The sequence below is a fragment of the Nakaseomyces glabratus genome, chromosome J, assembly GCF_010111755.1.
Source record: "Nakaseomyces glabratus chromosome J, complete sequence".
NCBI classification, from domain to species: Eukaryota; Fungi; Ascomycota; class Saccharomycetes; order Saccharomycetales; family Saccharomycetaceae; genus Nakaseomyces; species Nakaseomyces glabratus.
In genome coordinates, this window is record NC_088960.1 from 1 (window position 1) to 22,255 (window position 22,255).

The following is a 22,255-nucleotide window of genomic DNA, read 5'->3' on the forward strand; positions in this document are numbered from 1 at the left end:
CCACAGCACCCAGACCCCACAGCACCCAGACCCCACAGCACCCAGACCCCACAGCACCCAGACCCCACAGCACCCAGACCCCACAGCACCCAGACCCCACAGCACCCAGACCCCACAGCACCCAGACCCCACAGCACCCAGACCCCACAGCACCCAGACCCCACAGCACCCAGACCCCACAGCACCCAGACCCCACAGCACCCAGACCCCACAGCACCCAGACCCCACAGCACCCAGACCCCACAGCACCCAGACCCACAGCACCCAGACCCCACAGCACCCAGACCCCACAGCACCCAGACCCCACAGCACCCAGACCCCACAGCACCCAGACCCACAGCACCCAGACCCCACAGCACCCAGACCCCACAGCACCCAGACCCCACAGCACCCAGACCCCACAGCACCCAGACCCCACAGCACCCAGACCCACAGCACCCAGACCCCACAGCACCCAGACCCCACAGCACCCAGACCCCACAGCACCCAGACCCCACAGCACCCAGACCCCACAGCACCCAGACCCCACAGCACCCAGACCCCACAGCACCCAGACCCCACAGCACCCAGACCCCACAGCACCCAGACCCCACAGCACCCAGACCCCACAGCACCCAGACCCCACAGCACCCAGACCCCACAGCACCCAGACCCCACAGCACCCAGACCCCACAGCACCCAGACCCCACAGCACCCAGACCCCACAGCACCCAGACCCCACAGCACCCAGACCCCACAGCACCCAGACCCCACAGCACCCACACCACACTCCACCCACACCACACTCCACCCACACCACACTCCACCCACACTACACTCCATCCACACTACACTCCACATTGACCAAATTCCGTTACGTAATGTTTAGATTGTATTATAACTAAGATTCATTTTTAATTACGATTGTTTATTTTCTATTTATAATCATAATATGAAATTCTTGACAAGCACTTGATTATATGACAGTTACTTTACCCAAATATCAGGTATCCAAAAGATGTCATGGGTTACACCATTTACCTATTGCGTAAGAAACCTTACACTTTCATCGAATTATATTTTGTAGTTGTAAATTATCATTCATCATGTAAGTGTCATTTGCTCTTGTATGGCATTCATTTTATTATTATATGTTATGAATTGATATTAAACAGATTAATGTCATCATTAGGGGTATTTCTATGTATTATATTTGTTTCATATTCTATAAAGACATCTAATCTTATATTCAAAGGTATAGACTGCTATTTTGTTATAGCTCTTATTCTCTTTCATATGTCATTCGGATTTAGGATTATCTAGTACTTTGAATCCCTTTCATAGTTGAGCCTTAGATATATATGTACAGATAATATACTCTACAAATGTCTTTTCATGACTGTAGATATACGGCATGAAATATGTACAGTGAACTTTTTAATCTATCTACATGATATTCAGGATTCCTTGTGGTATACGTTATCATATTTCTGATAGCTAGGCTTTACTATTATCACCCAAAAATCCCTTCCTCATTACCAAAATATATATTTCTGGAACCCTACATAGCCCTAATTAACCCTAACTGTAATAACTATAAACCCTACTTACCCAGACAAATGAATAAAACACAAACCCTAATGCAGCCCTAAGAGTTTTACTACACCCTATGTAACCCTAAAAAAATGAAAATCTGTTCTTGAATGATGTTTTGACTCGAACAAAAATGCTCTTCACAGAAAGTAACATTCTGGGTAAAAGTACTGCACAGATATTACCATATTCATAAGCATTTATAAATCACACATGATATTGAATAGTTATGTGTTGTGTTGTGGAGGAATTCATTGTTTCAGGAATACATATGGGAATCCTACAAAGTCATAATAACTACATCATGATAACAACTTCATCTCATGATCATTGTGAAGTAAATGTTGATAAAGTAAATATTGGTGACAAGTGATCAAGGCATATATGGGAAAGTCAAGAAAACCTCATAAAATAGACTGGATTGTTCATTTCATCCTCCTGCATAGTATTCAACCAATAATATATTACAGTAGAAAAAGTCTTGAGTATTTAAATGTTTCCACTCTTACAAGATTACAGTAATTCAGTACTATCCTATTGTTTGCATAGTTTTATCCCATCTCAATGTGAACCTTGTATGTCTAACTCCCACCATCAATCCTATAATGAATCTTGGTAAGAGTTCAGATTCAACCAGATGAACTGCAACATTTCAGAAATGACAATTGTTCTAGAACAGAGTGGATTCTTGTACTTCAACAACTCATCGTTAAACACAACATCTCGCGTTTTTCGCAACTCTCAACCAGGCTGGGTAAATCAAATTGCTTTGTCGACTGTCTCGTAGAACGCAAGGTCTCGCGTTTTTCGCAACTTAGATATCTGGATTTGCAGGACTGAGCTGGGTCCCCTGTCAAAACAATAGCATTTCAGAACAGAGACATGCTACTGTGATTCCACCCTCTCAGACAAGGCTCTTTTTGTAGGAGAAAATGGTAAATAAAAGAGACTAGCTGCATGTATGAGGCACATATTAGATACATATTTGATTATGTTGCTTGTAAATAAGAATAAACAACCCTTGTTGTTTATTTATTGTAGATAGTGTACATTTCTGTGTTCAATTTGTGTATATTTTTTTATCATTTAAGAACTGTAATCTTATAATGGCCAACACTATACTCTCTCAAGTATTTATAACAATATCTTAAATCATTTCAGTTTAGTTTACGCCACTGCTTCAAATATGGATTTACAATACAAGCTATTACGCACATAAAAAGCAATATCATCAGTATAAACTCACCAATAAGTTTTGACTGGTAAAACCATGTACTGTAACTAATATTTACTATTTCTATTCTGGCACTCATATACGTTTAAACAATTGAAGAATCACAAAATTTGAAATTCATGTTTGGGTGCTGAAGTGCGTAATTATGAAAACTTTGCCATCACCTCCCTTCAACCTAATTGCCAACCCTTTGAAACCTTCCCTGGATGTTGGTGAAAAAGTCAGTACTCGTTCATCGATATATCAAAGGTCATGTGAACATATATCGTATGATGTACTGTTGTGGAAATGCTGGCAGGGTAACTTCGATTGGTCACGATATTTTTCGTCAAATAACTAAAGGAAATTGTTGATCAGGGTAACTTAATCTGTCAGATGACTACCGTGCACTATCACATCTCGCGTTTTTCGCAGCATTTGAAGTTCAATCTTAAACCCACAGGTTCAAATCCATGGTTAGCCAAGATATTATAAGAAACATCGACAACAGTGAGACGCACACAATACAATAACAAAGACATAAAATAACATAAAACTTTTTAGAAGAGAAAAGTGCTTAAATTGTTAACTAATAATAAATAATATATACAAAAACTCTTGAGAATAATACTGCTCACATTATTAATATGAGATATAGAAAACAGTACCTGAAACAAAAATAATAGCCCCAAATTACGAACAATAAATATATATAGGGAAGCTTCAGTTTTTTTTTGTTTTTTGTTGGACAATAATCAATCCATTTTATCATTATCGATAATAAAAGAAACAGCCTATCTAAAAATCATGGCTGGACGAACGTTTGTAATATTGTACATGTTGGGCTTGGGCATTCACAGAACAAATACACTTTAGATCATACCGACAACTATTACTGCAATAATGGAGAATATAATACTGGAAGAAGCAACTCTAATTGAAGCACCCTTACCCTGTAGGACAGATGCTGTTTGCGTGCTGCTGAACCCACTGCCGTTGTTGTTAACAGAGGAACCAGAAGGTAATAGAACAGTCGTGGCCGCCTGTTGACGTGATGATGGAGTTTGTCCTTGGCCTTGTCCTTGCCCTTGTTGTTGAGCTTGTAAAGGTACAGAGTTTGGTGTTTGGCTACCATGAATACCACTGACTGGAGATGCAGTGTCCATTGGACTCTGAACAGATGGAGATCCAGATGGTACAATATTGCCTACCGATTGGTGAACTGGCCCAGAGCCAGAGCCAGAGCCAGAGCCACTACCACCGGCTGTGCCAGCAGCTTGTGTTGGCTTTTCGTTGCCAGACCCTTGGCCAGCCACATTTTGTGACTGAGGTTTCTGAGAGTTGACAATACCACCTACACCTGCTGTTCCAGGAGCATTAGATCCAGCACCGGATACTGTTGAGACTGGTGCTGCACTTGAAACAGTGCTGCCATGACTCTGGCCACCCACGGTTTGCGTTACTGTAGAAACAATTGTGTGACCGTGCTCATCAGTACCTGTGCTATGGGATACCACCTCGGTGAACGTGTGAACGTCCGAAACGACAGTGCTGGTGTAGTCAGACCCAATATTTGCTTTAGAATTCGAAGGTGCGGGTGCATTGGTGATCGTGGTGGTTATTGTTGTAGGATTACCATTGGAGTCGGTAGTGGTGATATGCGAAATGACATCAGTTTCGGTACTGCCATTGCCCCTGTCGACTGTTGTAGTGTAGTCGGTTTCACCTCCGACAGAGACAGTGGAAATGGTAGTTGTACCTGTCCCGGTGACTCCATCATCACCAATAGATGGGAAGTACGAAATTACGACAGTGGCTGTAGCAGTATTTGCACTCACAGTTGTCGTAGTGACTGGAGGCTGCGCGTAAGCAGGAGCAGAAGTGTATACACCCTCACCCACTTGATCATATGACATAACGGTCACAGTAGTGGTGACCGTCTGACCGATATCATTGGTCGTTGTAACATGAGAAACAACAGCTGTAATCGTGTGACCATCAGAAACAAACACAGATGTGTAATCTGGTTGTTCTGTTAGAGTCACAGTTGTTATGATCGTGGTAGGCTTGCCGTCGGAGTCCGTGGTGGTGATGTGCGAAACAAGGTCTGTCTCGAAGTCACCGTTGCCCTTGTCGATCGTCGTCGTGTAGTCGGCCTCGCCGGCATCACTTGGCTTCAATGGGATGGTGGTGACGATGGTGGTAGGGTTGCCGTTGGAGTCCTTGGTGGTGATGTGGGAGACGAGGTCTGTCTCGAAGTCACCGTTGCCCTTGTCGATCGTCGTCGTGTAGTCGGCCTCGCCGGCATCACTTGGCTTCAATGGGATGGTGGTGACGATGGTGGTAGGGTTGCCGTTGGAGTCCTTGGTGGTGATGTGGGAGACGAGGTCTGTCTCGAAGTCACCGTTGCCCTTGTCGATCGTCGTCGTGTAGTCGGCCTCGCCGGCATCACTTGGCTTCAATGGGATGGTGGTGACGATGGTGGTAGGGTTGCCGTTGGAGTCCTTGGTGGTGATGTGGGAGACGAGGTCTGTCTCGAAGTCACCGTTGCCCTTGTCGATCGTCGTCGTGTAGTCGGCCTCGCCGGCATCACTTGGCTTCAATGGGATGGTGGTGACGATGGTGGTAGGGTTGCCGTTGGAGTCCTTGGTGGTGATGTGGGAGACGAGGTCTGTCTCGAAGTCACCGTTGCCCTTGTCGATCGTCGTCGTGTAGTCGGCCTCGCCGGCATCACTTGGCTTCAATGGGATGGTGGTGACGATGGTGGTAGGGTTGCCGTTGGAGTCCTTGGTGGTGATGTGGGAGACGAGGTCTGTCTCGAAGTCACCGTTGCCCTTGTCGATCGTCGTCGTGTAGTCGGCCTCGCCGGCATCACTTGGCTTCAATGGGATGGTGGTGACGATGGTGGTAGGGTTGCCGTTGGAGTCCTTGGTGGTGATGTGGGAGACGAGGTCTGTCTCGAAGTCACCGTTGCCCTTGTCGATCGTCGTCGTGTAGTCGGCCTCGCCGGCATCACTTGGCTTCAATGGGATGGTGGTGACGATGGTGGTAGGGTTGCCGTTGGAGTCCTTGGTGGTGATGTGGGAGACGAGGTCTGTCTCGAAGTCACCGTTGCCCTTGTCGATCGTCGTCGTGTAGTCGGCCTCGCCGGCATCACTTGGCTTCAATGGGATGGTGGTGACGATGGTGGTAGGGTTGCCGTTGGAGTCCTTGGTGGTGATGTGGGAGACGAGGTCTGTCTCGAAGTCACCGTTGCCCTTGTCGATCGTCGTCGTGTAGTCGGCCTCGCCGGCATCACTTGGCTTCAATGGGATGGTGGTGACGATGGTGGTAGGGTTGCCGTTGGAGTCCTTGGTGGTGATGTGGGAGACGAGGTCTGTCTCGAAGTCACCGTTGCCCTTGTCGATCGTCGTCGTGTAGTCGGCCTCGCCGGCATCACTTGGCTTCAATGGGATGGTGGTGACGATGGTGGTAGGGTTGCCGTTGGAGTCCTTGGTGGTGATGTGGGAGACGAGGTCTGTCTCGAAGTCACCGTTGCCCTTGTCGATCGTCGTCGTGTAGTCGGCCTCGCCGGCATCACTTGGCTTCAATGGGATGGTGGTGACGATGGTGGTAGGGTTGCCGTTGGAGTCCTTGGTGGTGATGTGGGAGACGAGGTCTGTCTCGAAGTCACCGTTGCCCTTGTCGATCGTCGTCGTGTAGTCGGCCTCGCCGGCATCACTTGGCTTCAATGGGATGGTGGTGACGATGGTGGTAGGGTTGCCGTTGGAGTCCTTGGTGGTGATGTGGGAGACGAGGTCTGTCTCGAAGTCACCGTTGCCCTTGTCGATCGTCGTCGTGTAGTCGGCCTCGCCGGCATCACTTGGCTTCAATGGGATGGTGGTGACGATGGTGGTAGGGTTGCCGTTGGAGTCCTTGGTGGTGATGTGGGAGACGAGGTCTGTCTCGAAGTCACCGTTGCCCTTGTCGATCGTCGTCGTGTAGTCGGCCTCGCCGGCATCACTTGGCTTCAATGGGATGGTGGTGACGATGGTGGTAGGGTTGCCGTTGGAGTCCTTGGTGGTGATGTGGGAGACGAGGTCTGTCTCGAAGTCACCGTTGCCCTTGTCGATCGTCGTCGTGTAGTCGGCCTCGCCGGCATCACTTGGCTTCAATGGGATGGTGGTGACGATGGTGGTAGGGTTGCCGTTGGAGTCCTTGGTGGTGATGTGGGAGACGAGGTCTGTCTCGAAGTCACCGTTGCCCTTGTCGATCGTCGTCGTGTAGTCGGCCTCGCCGGCATCACTTGGCTTCAATGGGATGGTGGTGACGATGGTGGTAGGGTTGCCGTTGGAGTCCTTGGTGGTGATGTGGGAGACGAGGTCTGTCTCGAAGTCACCGTTGCCCTTGTCGATCGTCGTCGTGTAGTCGGCCTCGCCGGCATCACTTGGCTTCAATGGGATGGTGGTGACGATGGTGGTAGGGTTGCCGTTGGAGTCCTTGGTGGTGATGTGGGAGACGAGGTCTGTCTCGAAGTCACCGTTGCCCTTGTCGATCGTCGTCGTGTAGTCGGCCTCGCCGGCATCACTTGGCTTCAATGGGATGGTGGTGACGATGGTGGTAGGGTTGCCGTTGGAGTCCTTGGTGGTGATGTGGGAGACGAGGTCTGTCTCGAAGTCACCGTTGCCCTTGTCGATCGTCGTCGTGTAGTCGGCCTCGCCGGCATCACTTGGCTTCAATGGGATGGTGGTGACGATGGTGGTAGGGTTGCCGTTGGAGTCCTTGGTGGTGATGTGGGAGACGAGGTCTGTCTCGAAGTCACCGTTGCCCTTGTCGATCGTCGTCGTGTAGTCGGCCTCGCCGGCATCACTTGGCTTCAATGGGATGGTGGTGACGATGGTGGTAGGGTTGCCGTTGGAGTCCTTGGTGGTGATGTGGGAGACGAGGTCTGTCTCGAAGTCACCGTTGCCCTTGTCGATCGTCGTCGTGTAGTCGGCCTCGCCGGCATCACTTGGCTTCAATGGGATGGTGGTGACGATGGTGGTAGGGTTGCCGTTGGAGTCCTTGGTGGTGATGTGGGAGACGAGGTCTGTCTCGAAGTCACCGTTGCCCTTGTCGATCGTCGTCGTGTAGTCGGCCTCGCCGGCATCACTTGGCTTCAATGGGATGGTGGTGACGATGGTGGTAGGGTTGCCGTTGGAGTCCTTGGTGGTGATGTGGGAGACGAGGTCTGTCTCGAAGTCACCGTTGCCCTTGTCGATCGTCGTCGTGTAGTCGGCCTCGCCGGCATCACTTGGCTTCAATGGGATGGTGGTGACGATGGTGGTAGGGTTGCCGTTGGAGTCCTTGGTGGTGATGTGGGAGACGAGGTCTGTCTCGAAGTCACCGTTGCCCTTGTCGATCGTCGTCGTGTAGTCGGCCTCGCCGGCATCACTTGGCTTCAATGGGATGGTGGTGACGATGGTGGTAGGGTTGCCGTTGGAGTCCTTGGTGGTGATGTGGGAGACGAGGTCTGTCTCGAAGTCACCGTTGCCCTTGTCGATCGTCGTCGTGTAGTCGGCCTCGCCGGCATCACTTGGCTTCAATGGGATGGTGGTGACGATGGTGGTAGGGTTGCCGTTGGAGTCCTTGGTGGTGATGTGGGAGACGAGGTCTGTCTCGAAGTCACCGTTGCCCTTGTCGATCGTCGTCGTGTAGTCGGCCTCGCCGGCATCACTTGGCTTCAATGGGATGGTGGTGACGATGGTGGTAGGGTTGCCGTTGGAGTCCTTGGTGGTGATGTGGGAGACGAGGTCTGTCTCGAAGTCACCGTTGCCCTTGTCGATCGTCGTCGTGTAGTCGGCCTCGCCGGCATCACTTGGCTTCAATGGGATGGTGGTGACGATGGTGGTAGGGTTGCCGTTGGAGTCCTTGGTGGTGATGTGGGAGACGAGGTCTGTCTCGAAGTCACCGTTGCCCTTGTCGATCGTCGTCGTGTAGTCGGCCTCGCCGGCATCACTTGGCTTCAATGGGATGGTGGTGACGATGGTGGTAGGGTTGCCGTTGGAGTCCTTGGTGGTGATGTGGGAGACGAGGTCTGTCTCGAAGTCACCGTTGCCCTTGTCGATCGTCGTCGTGTAGTCGGCCTCGCCGGCATCACTTGGCTTCAATGGGATGGTGGTGACGATGGTGGTAGGGTTGCCGTTGGAGTCCTTGGTGGTGATGTGGGAGACGAGGTCTGTCTCGAAGTCACCGTTGCCCTTGTCGATCGTCGTCGTGTAGTCGGCCTCGCCGGCATCACTTGGCTTCAATGGGATGGTGGTGACGATGGTGGTAGGGTTGCCGTTGGAGTCCTTGGTGGTGATGTGGGAGACGAGGTCTGTCTCGAAGTCACCGTTGCCCTTGTCGATCGTCGTCGTGTAGTCGGCCTCGCCGGCATCACTTGGCTTCAATGGGATGGTGGTGACGATGGTGGTAGGGTTGCCGTTGGAGTCCTTGGTGGTGATGTGGGAGACGAGGTCTGTCTCGAAGTCACCGTTGCCCTTGTCGATCGTCGTCGTGTAGTCGGCCTCGCCGGCATCACTTGGCTTCAATGGGATGGTGGTGACGATGGTGGTAGGGTTGCCGTTGGAGTCCTTGGTGGTGATGTGGGAGACGAGGTCTGTCTCGAAGTCACCGTTGCCCTTGTCGATCGTCGTCGTGTAGTCGGCCTCGCCGGCATCACTTGGCTTCAATGGGATGGTGGTGACGATGGTGGTAGGGTTGCCGTTGGAGTCCTTGGTGGTGATGTGGGAGACGAGGTCTGTCTCGAAGTCACCGTTGCCCTTGTCGATCGTCGTCGTGTAGTCGGCCTCGCCGGCATCACTTGGCTTCAATGGGATGGTGGTGACGATGGTGGTAGGGTTGCCGTTGGAGTCCTTGGTGGTGATGTGGGAGACGAGGTCTGTCTCGAAGTCACCGTTGCCCTTGTCGATCGTCGTCGTGTAGTCGGCCTCGCCGGCATCACTTGGCTTCAATGGGATGGTGGTGACGATGGTGGTAGGGTTGCCGTTGGAGTCCTTGGTGGTGATGTGGGAGACGAGGTCTGTCTCGAAGTCACCGTTGCCCTTGTCGATCGTCGTCGTGTAGTCGGCCTCGCCGGCATCACTTGGCTTCAATGGGATGGTGGTGACGATGGTGGTAGGGTTGCCGTTGGAGTCCTTGGTGGTGATGTGGGAGACGAGGTCTGTCTCGAAGTCACCGTTGCCCTTGTCGATCGTCGTCGTGTAGTCGGCCTCGCCGGCATCACTTGGCTTCAATGGGATGGTGGTGACGATGGTGGTAGGGTTGCCGTTGGAGTCCTTGGTGGTGATGTGGGAGACGAGGTCTGTCTCGAAGTCACCGTTGCCCTTGTCGATCGTCGTCGTGTAGTCGGCCTCGCCGGCATCACTTGGCTTCAATGGGATGGTGGTGACGATGGTGGTAGGGTTGCCGTTGGAGTCCTTGGTGGTGATGTGGGAGACGAGGTCTGTCTCGAAGTCACCGTTGCCCTTGTCGATCGTCGTCGTGTAGTCGGCCTCGCCGGCATCACTTGGCTTCAATGGGATGGTGGTGACGATGGTGGTAGGGTTGCCGTTGGAGTCCTTGGTGGTGATGTGGGAGACGAGGTCTGTCTCGAAGTCACCGTTGCCCTTGTCGATCGTCGTCGTGTAGTCGGCCTCGCCGGCATCACTTGGCTTCAATGGGATGGTGGTGACGATGGTGGTAGGGTTGCCGTTGGAGTCCTTGGTGGTGATGTGGGAGACGAGGTCTGTCTCGAAGTCACCGTTGCCCTTGTCGATCGTCGTCGTGTAGTCGGCCTCGCCGGCATCACTTGGCTTCAATGGGATGGTGGTGACGATGGTGGTAGGGTTGCCGTTGGAGTCCTTGGTGGTGATGTGGGAGACGAGGTCTGTCTCGAAGTCACCGTTGCCCTTGTCGATCGTCGTCGTGTAGTCGGCCTCGCCGGCATCACTTGGCTTCAATGGGATGGTGGTGACGATGGTGGTAGGGTTGCCGTTGGAGTCCTTGGTGGTGATGTGGGAGACGAGGTCTGTCTCGAAGTCACCGTTGCCCTTGTCGATCGTCGTCGTGTAGTCGGCCTCGCCGGCATCACTTGGCTTCAATGGGATGGTGGTGACGATGGTGGTAGGGTTGCCGTTGGAGTCCTTGGTGGTGATGTGGGAGACGAGGTCTGTCTCGAAGTCACCGTTGCCCTTGTCGATCGTCGTCGTGTAGTCGGCCTCGCCGGCATCACTTGGCTTCAATGGGATGGTGGTGACGATGGTGGTAGGGTTGCCGTTGGAGTCCTTGGTGGTGATGTGGGAGACGAGGTCTGTCTCGAAGTCACCGTTGCCCTTGTCGATCGTCGTCGTGTAGTCGGCCTCGCCGGCATCACTTGGCTTCAATGGGATGGTGGTGACGATGGTGGTAGGGTTGCCGTTGGAGTCCTTGGTGGTGATGTGGGAGACGAGGTCTGTCTCGAAGTCACCGTTGCCCTTGTCGATCGTCGTCGTGTAGTCGGCCTCGCCGGCATCACTTGGCTTCAATGGGATGGTGGTGACGATGGTGGTAGGGTTGCCGTTGGAGTCCTTGGTGGTGATGTGGGAGACGAGGTCTGTCTCGAAGTCACCGTTGCCCTTGTCGATCGTCGTCGTGTAGTCGGCCTCGCCGGCATCACTTGGCTTCAATGGGATGGTGGTGACGATGGTGGTAGGGTTGCCGTTGGAGTCCTTGGTGGTGATGTGGGAGACGAGGTCTGTCTCGAAGTCACCGTTGCCCTTGTCGATCGTCGTCGTGTAGTCGGCCTCGCCGGCATCACTTGGCTTCAATGGGATGGTGGTGACGATGGTGGTAGGGTTGCCGTTGGAGTCCTTGGTGGTGATGTGGGAGACGAGGTCTGTCTCGAAGTCACCGTTGCCCTTGTCGATCGTCGTCGTGTAGTCGGCCTCGCCGGCATCACTTGGCTTCAATGGGATGGTGGTGACGATGGTGGTAGGGTTGCCGTTGGAGTCCTTGGTGGTGATGTGGGAGACGAGGTCTGTCTCGAAGTCACCGTTGCCCTTGTCGATCGTCGTCGTGTAGTCGGCCTCGCCGGCATCACTTGGCTTCAATGGGATGGTGGTGACGATGGTGGTAGGGTTGCCGTTGGAGTCCTTGGTGGTGATGTGGGAGACGAGGTCTGTCTCGAAGTCACCGTTGCCCTTGTCGATCGTCGTCGTGTAGTCGGCCTCGCCGGCATCACTTGGCTTCAATGGGATGGTGGTGACGATGGTGGTAGGGTTGCCGTTGGAGTCCTTGGTGGTGATGTGGGAGACGAGGTCTGTCTCGAAGTCACCGTTGCCCTTGTCGATCGTCGTCGTGTAGTCGGCCTCGCCGGCATCACTTGGCTTCAATGGGATGGTGGTGACGATGGTGGTAGGGTTGCCGTTGGAGTCCTTGGTGGTGATGTGGGAGACGAGGTCTGTCTCGAAGTCACCGTTGCCCTTGTCGATCGTCGTCGTGTAGTCGGCCTCGCCGGCATCACTTGGCTTCAATGGGATGGTGGTGACGATGGTGGTAGGGTTGCCGTTGGAGTCCTTGGTGGTGATGTGGGAGACGAGGTCTGTCTCGAAGTCACCGTTGCCCTTGTCGATCGTCGTCGTGTAGTCGGCCTCGCCGGCATCACTTGGCTTCAATGGGATGGTGGTGACGATGGTGGTAGGGTTGCCGTTGGAGTCCTTGGTGGTGATGTGGGAGACGAGGTCTGTCTCGAAGTCACCGTTGCCCTTGTCGATCGTCGTCGTGTAGTCGGCCTCGCCGGCATCACTTGGCTTCAATGGGATGGTGGTGACGATGGTGGTAGGGTTGCCGTTGGAGTCCTTGGTGGTGATGTGGGAGACGAGGTCTGTCTCGAAGTCACCGTTGCCCTTGTCGATCGTCGTCGTGTAGTCGGCCTCGCCGGCATCACTTGGCTTCAATGGGATGGTGGTGACGATGGTGGTAGGGTTGCCGTTGGAGTCCTTGGTGGTGATGTGGGAGACGAGGTCTGTCTCGAAGTCACCGTTGCCCTTGTCGATCGTCGTCGTGTAGTCGGCCTCGCCGGCATCACTTGGCTTCAATGGGATGGTGGTGACGATGGTGGTAGGGTTGCCGTTGGAGTCCTTGGTGGTGATGTGGGAGACGAGGTCTGTCTCGAAGTCACCGTTGCCCTTGTCGATCGTCGTCGTGTAGTCGGCCTCGCCGGCATCACTTGGCTTCAATGGGATGGTGGTGACGATGGTGGTAGGGTTGCCGTTGGAGTCCTTGGTGGTGATGTGGGAGACGAGGTCTGTCTCGAAGTCACCGTTGCCCTTGTCGATCGTCGTCGTGTAGTCGGCCTCGCCGGCATCACTTGGCTTCAATGGGATGGTGGTGACGATGGTGGTAGGGTTGCCGTTGGAGTCCTTGGTGGTGATGTGGGAGACGAGGTCTGTCTCGAAGTCACCGTTGCCCTTGTCGATCGTCGTCGTGTAGTCGGCCTCGCCGGCATCACTTGGCTTCAATGGGATGGTGGTGACGATGGTGGTAGGGTTGCCGTTGGAGTCCTTGGTGGTGATGTGGGAGACGAGGTCTGTCTCGAAGTCACCGTTGCCCTTGTCGATCGTCGTCGTGTAGTCGGCCTCGCCGGCATCACTTGGCTTCAATGGGATGGTGGTGACGATGGTGGTAGGGTTGCCGTTGGAGTCCTTGGTGGTGATGTGGGAGACGAGGTCTGTCTCGAAGTCACCGTTGCCCTTGTCGATCGTCGTCGTGTAGTCGGCCTCGCCGGCATCACTTGGCTTCAATGGGATGGTGGTGACGATGGTGGTAGGGTTGCCGTTGGAGTCCTTGGTGGTGATGTGGGAGACGAGGTCTGTCTCGAAGTCACCGTTGCCCTTGTCGATCGTCGTCGTGTAGTCGGCCTCGCCGGCATCACTTGGCTTCAATGGGATGGTGGTGACGATGGTGGTAGGGTTGCCGTTGGAGTCCTTGGTGGTGATGTGGGAGACGAGGTCTGTCTCGAAGTCACCGTTGCCCTTGTCGATCGTCGTCGTGTAGTCGGCCTCGCCGGCATCACTTGGCTTCAATGGGATGGTGGTGACGATGGTGGTAGGGTTGCCGTTGGAGTCCTTGGTGGTGATGTGGGAGACGAGGTCTGTCTCGAAGTCACCGTTGCCCTTGTCGATCGTCGTCGTGTAGTCGGCCTCGCCGGCATCACTTGGCTTCAATGGGATGGTGGTGACGATGGTGGTAGGGTTGCCGTTGGAGTCCTTGGTGGTGATGTGGGAGACGAGGTCTGTCTCGAAGTCACCGTTGCCCTTGTCGATCGTCGTCGTGTAGTCGGCCTCGCCGGCATCACTTGGCTTCAATGGGATGGTGGTGACGATGGTGGTAGGGTTGCCGTTGGAGTCCTTGGTGGTGATGTGGGAGACGAGGTCTGTCTCGAAGTCACCGTTGCCCTTGTCGATCGTCGTCGTGTAGTCGGCCTCGCCGGCATCACTTGGCTTCAATGGGATGGTGGTGACGATGGTGGTAGGGTTGCCGTTGGAGTCCTTGGTGGTGATGTGGGAGACGAGGTCTGTCTCGAAGTCACCGTTGCCCTTGTCGATCGTCGTCGTGTAGTCGGCCTCGCCGGCATCACTTGGCTTCAATGGGATGGTGGTGACGATGGTGGTAGGGTTGCCGTTGGAGTCCTTGGTGGTGATGTGGGAGACGAGGTCTGTCTCGAAGTCACCGTTGCCCTTGTCGATCGTCGTCGTGTAGTCGGCCTCGCCGGCATCACTTGGCTTCAATGGGATGGTGGTGACGATGGTGGTAGGGTTGCCGTTGGAGTCCTTGGTGGTGATGTGGGAGACGAGGTCTGTCTCGAAGTCACCGTTGCCCTTGTCGATCGTCGTCGTGTAGTCGGCCTCGCCGGCATCACTTGGCTTCAATGGGATGGTGGTGACGATGGTGGTAGGGTTGCCGTTGGAGTCCTTGGTGGTGATGTGGGAGACGAGGTCTGTCTCGAAGTCACCGTTGCCCTTGTCGATCGTCGTCGTGTAGTCGGCCTCGCCGGCATCACTTGGCTTCAATGGGATGGTGGTGACGATGGTGGTAGGGTTGCCGTTGGAGTCCTTGGTGGTGATGTGGGAGACGAGGTCTGTCTCGAAGTCACCGTTGCCCTTGTCGATCGTCGTCGTGTAGTCGGCCTCGCCGGCATCACTTGGCTTCAATGGGATGGTGGTGACGATGGTGGTAGGGTTGCCGTTGGAGTCCTTGGTGGTGATGTGGGAGACGAGGTCTGTCTCGAAGTCACCGTTGCCCTTGTCGATCGTCGTCGTGTAGTCGGCCTCGCCGGCATCACTTGGCTTCAATGGGATGGTGGTGACGATGGTGGTAGGGTTGCCGTTGGAGTCCTTGGTGGTGATGTGGGAGACGAGGTCTGTCTCGAAGTCACCGTTGCCCTTGTCGATCGTCGTCGTGTAGTCGGCCTCGCCGGCATCACTTGGCTTCAATGGGATGGTGGTGACGATGGTGGTAGGGTTGCCGTTGGAGTCCTTGGTGGTGATGTGGGAGACGAGGTCTGTCTCGAAGTCACCGTTGCCCTTGTCGATCGTCGTCGTGTAGTCGGCCTCGCCGGCATCACTTGGCTTCAATGGGATGGTGGTGACGATGGTGGTAGGGTTGCCGTTGGAGTCCTTGGTGGTGATGTGGGAGACGAGGTCTGTCTCGAAGTCACCGTTGCCCTTGTCGATCGTCGTCGTGTAGTCGGCCTCGCCGGCATCACTTGGCTTCAATGGGATGGTGGTGACGATGGTGGTAGGGTTGCCGTTGGAGTCCTTGGTGGTGATGTGGGAGACGAGGTCTGTCTCGAAGTCACCGTTGCCCTTGTCGATCGTCGTCGTGTAGTCGGCCTCGCCGGCATCACTTGGCTTCAATGGGATGGTGGTGACGATGGTGGTAGGGTTGCCGTTGGAGTCCTTGGTGGTGATGTGGGAGACGAGGTCTGTCTCGAAGTCACCGTTGCCCTTGTCGATCGTCGTCGTGTAGTCGGCCTCGCCGGCATCACTTGGCTTCAATGGGATGGTGGTGACGATGGTGGTAGGGTTGCCGTTGGAGTCCTTGGTGGTGATGTGGGAGACGAGGTCTGTCTCGAAGTCACCGTTGCCCTTGTCGATCGTCGTCGTGTAGTCGGCCTCGCCGGCATCACTTGGCTTCAATGGGATGGTGGTGACGATGGTGGTAGGGTTGCCGTTGGAGTCCTTGGTGGTGATGTGGGAGACGAGGTCTGTCTCGAAGTCACCGTTGCCCTTGTCGATCGTCGTCGTGTAGTCGGCCTCGCCGGCATCACTTGGCTTCAATGGGATGGTGGTGACGATGGTGGTAGGGTTGCCGTTGGAGTCCTTGGTGGTGATGTGGGAGACGAGGTCTGTCTCGAAGTCACCGTTGCCCTTGTCGATCGTCGTCGTGTAGTCGGCCTCGCCGGCATCACTTGGCTTCAATGGGATGGTGGTGACGATGGTGGTAGGGTTGCCGTTGGAGTCCTTGGTGGTGATGTGGGAGACGAGGTCTGTCTCGAAGTCACCGTTGCCCTTGTCGATCGTCGTCGTGTAGTCGGCCTCGCCGGCATCACTTGGCTTCAATGGGATGGTGGTGACGATGGTGGTAGGGTTGCCGTTGGAGTCCTTGGTGGTGATGTGGGAGACGAGGTCTGTCTCGAAGTCACCGTTGCCCTTGTCGATCGTCGTCGTGTAGTCGGCCTCGCCGGCATCACTTGGCTTCAATGGGATGGTGGTGACGATGGTGGTAGGGTTGCCGTTGGAGTCCTTGGTGGTGATGTGGGAGACGAGGTCTGTCTCGAAGTCACCGTTGCCCTTGTCGATCGTCGTCGTGTAGTCGGCCTCGCCGGCATCACTTGGCTTCAATGGGATGGTGGTGACGATGGTGGTAGGGTTGCCGTTGGAGTCCTTGGTGGTGATGTGGGAGACGAGGTCTGTCTCGAAGTCACCGTTGCCCTTGTCGATCGTCGTCGTGTAGTCGGCCTCGCCGGCATCACTTGGCTTCAATGGGATGGTGGTGACGATGGTGGTAGGGTTGCCGTTGGAGTCCTTGGTGGTGATGTGGGAGACGAGGTCTGTCTCGAAGTCACCGTTGCCCTTGTCGATCGTCGTCGTGTAGTCGGCCTCGCCGGCATCACTTGGCTTCAATGGGATGGTGGTGACGATGGTGGTAGGGTTGCCGTTGGAGTCCTTGGTGGTGATGTGGGAGACGAGGTCTGTCTCGAAGTCACCGTTGCCCTTGTCGATCGTCGTCGTGTAGTCGGCCTCGCCGGCATCACTTGGCTTCAATGGGATGGTGGTGACGATGGTGGTAGGGTTGCCGTTGGAGTCCTTGGTGGTGATGTGGGAGACGAGGTCTGTCTCGAAGTCACCGTTGCCCTTGTCGATCGTCGTCGTGTAGTCGGCCTCGCCGGCATCACTTGGCTTCAATGGGATGGTGGTGACGATGGTGGTAGGGTTGCCGTTGGAGTCCTTGGTGGTGATGTGGGAGACGAGGTCTGTCTCGAAGTCACCGTTGCCCTTGTCGATCGTCGTCGTGTAGTCGGCCTCGCCGGCATCACTTGGCTTCAATGGGATGGTGGTGACGATGGTGGTAGGGTTGCCGTTGGAGTCCTTGGTGGTGATGTGGGAGACGAGGTCTGTCTCGAAGTCACCGTTGCCCTTGTCGATCGTCGTCGTGTAGTCGGCCTCGCCGGCATCACTTGGCTTCAATGGGATGGTGGTGACGATGGTGGTAGGGTTGCCGTTGGAGTCCTTGGTGGTGATGTGGGAGACGAGGTCTGTCTCGAAGTCACCGTTGCCCTTGTCGATCGTCGTCGTGTAGTCGGCCTCGCCGGCATCACTTGGCTTCAATGGGATGGTGGTGACGATGGTGGTAGGGTTGCCGTTGGAGTCCTTGGTGGTGATGTGGGAGACGAGGTCTGTCTCGAAGTCACCGTTGCCCTTGTCGATCGTCGTCGTGTAGTCGGCCTCGCCGGCATCACTTGGCTTCAATGGGATGGTGGTGACGATGGTGGTAGGGTTGCCGTTGGAGTCCTTGGTGGTGATGTGGGAGACGAGGTCTGTCTCGAAGTCACCGTTGCCCTTGTCGATCGTCGTCGTGTAGTCGGCCTCGCCGGCATCACTTGGCTTCAATGGGATGGTGGTGACGATGGTGGTAGGGTTGCCGTTGGAGTCCTTGGTGGTGATGTGGGAGACGAGGTCTGTCTCGAAGTCACCGTTGCCCTTGTCGATCGTCGTCGTGTAGTCGGCCTCGCCGGCATCACTTGGCTTCAATGGGATGGTGGTGACGATGGTGGTAGGGTTGCCGTTGGAGTCCTTGGTGGTGATGTGGGAGACGAGGTCTGTCTCGAAGTCACCGTTGCCCTTGTCGATCGTCGTCGTGTAGTCGGCCTCGCCGGCATCACTTGGCTTCAATGGGATGGTGGTGACGATGGTGGTAGGGTTGCCGTTGGAGTCCTTGGTGGTGATGTGGGAGACGAGGTCTGTCTCGAAGTCACCGTTGCCCTTGTCGATCGTCGTCGTGTAGTCGGCCTCGCCGGCATCACTTGGCTTCAATGGGATGGTGGTGACGATGGTGGTAGGGTTGCCGTTGGAGTCCTTGGTGGTGATGTGGGAGACGAGGTCTGTCTCGAAGTCACCGTTGCCCTTGTCGATCGTCGTCGTGTAGTCGGCCTCGCCGGCATCACTTGGCTTCAATGGGATGGTGGTGACGATGGTGGTAGGGTTGCCGTTGGAGTCCTTGGTGGTGATGTGGGAGACGAGGTCTGTCTCGAAGTCACCGTTGCCCTTGTCGATCGTCGTCGTGTAGTCGGCCTCGCCGGCATCACTTGGCTTCAATGGGATGGTGGTGACGATGGTGGTAGGGTTGCCGTTGGAGTCCTTGGTGGTGATGTGGGAGACGAGGTCTGTCTCGAAGTCACCGTTGCCCTTGTCGATCGTCGTCGTGTAGTCGGCCTCGCCGGCATCACTTGGCTTCAATGGGATGGTGGTGACGATGGTGGTAGGGTTGCCGTTGGAGTCCTTGGTGGTGATGTGGGAGACGAGGTCTGTCTCGAAGTCACCGTTGCCCTTGTCGATCGTCGTCGTGTAGTCGGCCTCGCCGGCATCACTTGGCTTCAATGGGATGGTGGTGACGATGGTGGTAGGGTTGCCGTTGGAGTCCTTGGTGGTGATGTGGGAGACGAGGTCTGTCTCGAAGTCACCGTTGCCCTTGTCGATCGTCGTCGTGTAGTCGGCCTCGCCGGCATCACTTGGCTTCAATGGGATGGTGGTGACGATGGTGGTAGGGTTGCCGTTGGAGTCCTTGGTGGTGATGTGGGAGACGAGGTCTGTCTCGAAGTCACCGTTGCCCTTGTCGATCGTCGTCGTGTAGTCGGCCTCGCCGGCATCACTTGGCTTCAATGGGATGGTGGTGACGATGGTGGTAGGGTTGCCGTTGGAGTCCTTGGTGGTGATGTGGGAGACGAGGTCTGTCTCGAAGTCACCGTTGCCCTTGTCGATCGTCGTCGTGTAGTCGGCCTCGCCGGCATCACTTGGCTTCAATGGGATGGTGGTGACGATGGTGGTAGGGTTGCCGTTGGAGTCCTTGGTGGTGATGTGGGAGACGAGGTCTGTCTCGAAGTCACCGTTACCCTTGTCGATTGTCGTCGTATAATCGGGATTTTCTGATGTTATTGGTTGGAGAAAGATAACTATTTCATTTTTGTATTGTTGAAAACTGAAATAACCTTTCCTTGCATCAGAATTACCTTGTACGTATCCTGAGCTGATGTTGTAATTGTGATCACCTATTACAGATATCGACTTTTGTGACGTAAGATTTTTTACCTCAATGACATTGTTTTCAGCCGTTGCAATTACATCATTACTAGTACCGTCGAAGAAATAGGCGAAACCCAGCTGAAGTGACGCACTATTTCCATGCTCTAAATAATTGAGATTTAAAAACTTAAAGCCATCTTGACCTTCTGGAAGTAAGATATAGTTTAAAATAATTCCAGGCCCCAATACTGGGCCATCACCGAGGTCAATTGTTATTGGTGAAACTACTGAATACCCTTGATAACCAAGTGCACAAATTAGTACATTTTCTGTTCCTTTGAAAATATCCGCATAAACGCCAATATAAGCTTGACAGTGTATATTACCTGATAAATCATTCTGAATAGTGAATGCACCATTTTCATCAATGTGGTCAGGACCAAGATCTACTCTCCATAATTTGTCATCAAAATAGCCATCTACTTTCGATTCACTTTTCAACACCTCGAGCTTACCCAATATGGCTAATGGTGAGTTATTAGGAGCCTTGTACGTACCACCGATATGAATTGAGGGGTTAAATTTGAAACCGCCACCTAAACCAGTACCGGTTGTCTTTGGTAATTTAATTCTCATAAGACTGTTTTTTGATATAAAGACCCCATCAGCACCGGTGTTGATATCGAATGTAAAAGCACTAAAGTCTTGCACATCAGCTTTATATGACAATGAGCTACCATCAAAGATAAACTGTGATTCATCATCTATACTTACCTTGCCATTGATAACTATTGAATATGGAGTGCCATCACCTGAAGGCGCAGTTATCGTAAGTACAGAATTGCCAGACAGTGAAATACCTTCTGGTAATTTGATAGTTGTGAAATCATTAAGTGTCACCTTAGCATTTTTCAGAACCATCAGTTCGTCATCTTCGTAGGTTGTCAATCCAAGCGTAGCACTGTCAAGGACAATTTCTTGATTTTCATAAGTTTTAGCAAGTACCAATGTGCAGTAAAATACTGATGCGGCAGCTGAAAGTATGCTTTTGAATCTCATGAACAAATGAAATCAGTAGGACACCTTGTACAAACTATCGATTATTTCTTCTTGTAGTCTTTTTTTTTAGTGTAACTTTTCAGGACTCTTTATCTATGCTTTGTCACTTGATACTATAGCAGGTGACAACTTGTAATATAACGTATTACGAATTAAATGGAGAATTTTTTGTTTTGATTCAAGATGGATTTCACATATCGTTTATATATGAAAACGAATTACCAAAATGATTGTCCGGAAACTAGAAACACTCCTTGATGTCGTTGGACTCTGCGGATTTACCAATTCTTTGGTGATTAGAACTATATACAGAAAATGGTGAGCATTAGGGAGTGGTTTTGGTTTGTACAGATCTTTCTTCCTTATTTCAATACTGGGATGTGAGATTTAAGCAAAATGATTCAATATATGAAACTTATTTTACCCATCAGCACAAAATATTTTGTACAATGAGGCTTCCCATATTGTCCTGATGTTCCAGGTATACTTTCTATCGCGACATTGGACATTTCGGTACTCACGGCATACAGATGAAACTGATAAAGTAAGCTGTTGCCCCTTCTTCTTTACTAAGGGACTATAGGCTCGGCCACCACAGGGAAGTAAGCATATACAAACTGTTTTGTCAGGGAAGCTTTTGACAAAAGGATAATCACTACCATGGATGAGTCGATTTCTTGGGCACTTCGAAATTTACCAGGGTGCTTGAATTCAAACTTCAATGTTGCTAATCTTTTTGTTTGGGATGTCTTAGCAATATGATGTACTACCGGAAATGTTTGTAAGTAAGACGTTGTGTAAGCTGCTACATTTTGTGTGTACACAAAATGGCGTGGGATGAAAAAAAAAATTTCCCGGCTAACCGATGAGAGGGGAGCAGAGGTGTAGAGCATTTGATGAAACAGTATTATGTGCGTTAGTTTCTATCGGAGAGAGAAAAAGTGGGATGAAACGGGTAATTCAACAGACTTAATAAGAAATGTCCTCCCAAGAAACAGAAGGGAGTCCATATTTCTGCAAGAGAAGCAGTTAAGTGTAATGATTATAGATGTAAAGATATTCCCGGCCTTGATTTTCCCGGTCGTGATTTATGCCCGATCTTGATTTTCCCGATCAATATTTATGCCCGATCTTGATTTTCCCGGTCGTGATTTTCGATGCGCGAGATTAGAAGGCAAATCACAGTTCGTTAGCTTGCAGCAGCATGTTCTGTGGGTTGTGCAAAAGATCGTGGGATATTTTGCTTCCACGGCATCGGACAAAAGGTTCTTATTTCCACAAATTGCAAAATTGTTCCTTCCGCTTTACCAAGAGATATAGTACAGTCCGGGTTTGTCTGTGCAGAATTGCTTCCAAACAAAGAAAGAAGTGGATGAAGTCTTTTCTCCGGGATGGAAGTCCTGACCAGATTACCGGTGGTGTATGGGTGTATTCCTGACTTCTTCTGTGGTTTGCTTGCTATCGCGGGAGTTGAGTCGAATAAGCAGATAAGCTGAATAAGGGTTGCGTGCTGAATCGGAGGTAAGGGGGTTGGTTCTTAGAATGCCAGAACAATCCCTAGCATACGGGTATTTTGCCATTTTGCTTTCTTGTTTGCTCAGAGTAAGTCTTCAACTGGGCATTAAGTGCC

At 52.7% G+C, this 22,255-nt stretch overlaps 1 protein-coding gene across 1 annotated transcript; it reads right to left on the minus strand.

The window, feature by feature from the left end:
- Nucleotides 1-3,657: 3,657 nt before the first annotated feature.
- Nucleotides 3,658-20,625, minus strand: GVI51_J00011 (beta strand repeat-containing protein; the record flags this gene model as incomplete). The annotated part of the gene is made up of 1 exon (XM_065626631.1): nucleotides 3,658-20,625. The coding sequence occupies one exon, from the start codon at nucleotides 20,623-20,625 to the stop codon at nucleotides 3,658-3,660; it is 16,968 nt and encodes a 5,655-aa protein (XP_065482703.1).
- Nucleotides 20,626-22,255: the final 1,630 nt, after the last annotated feature.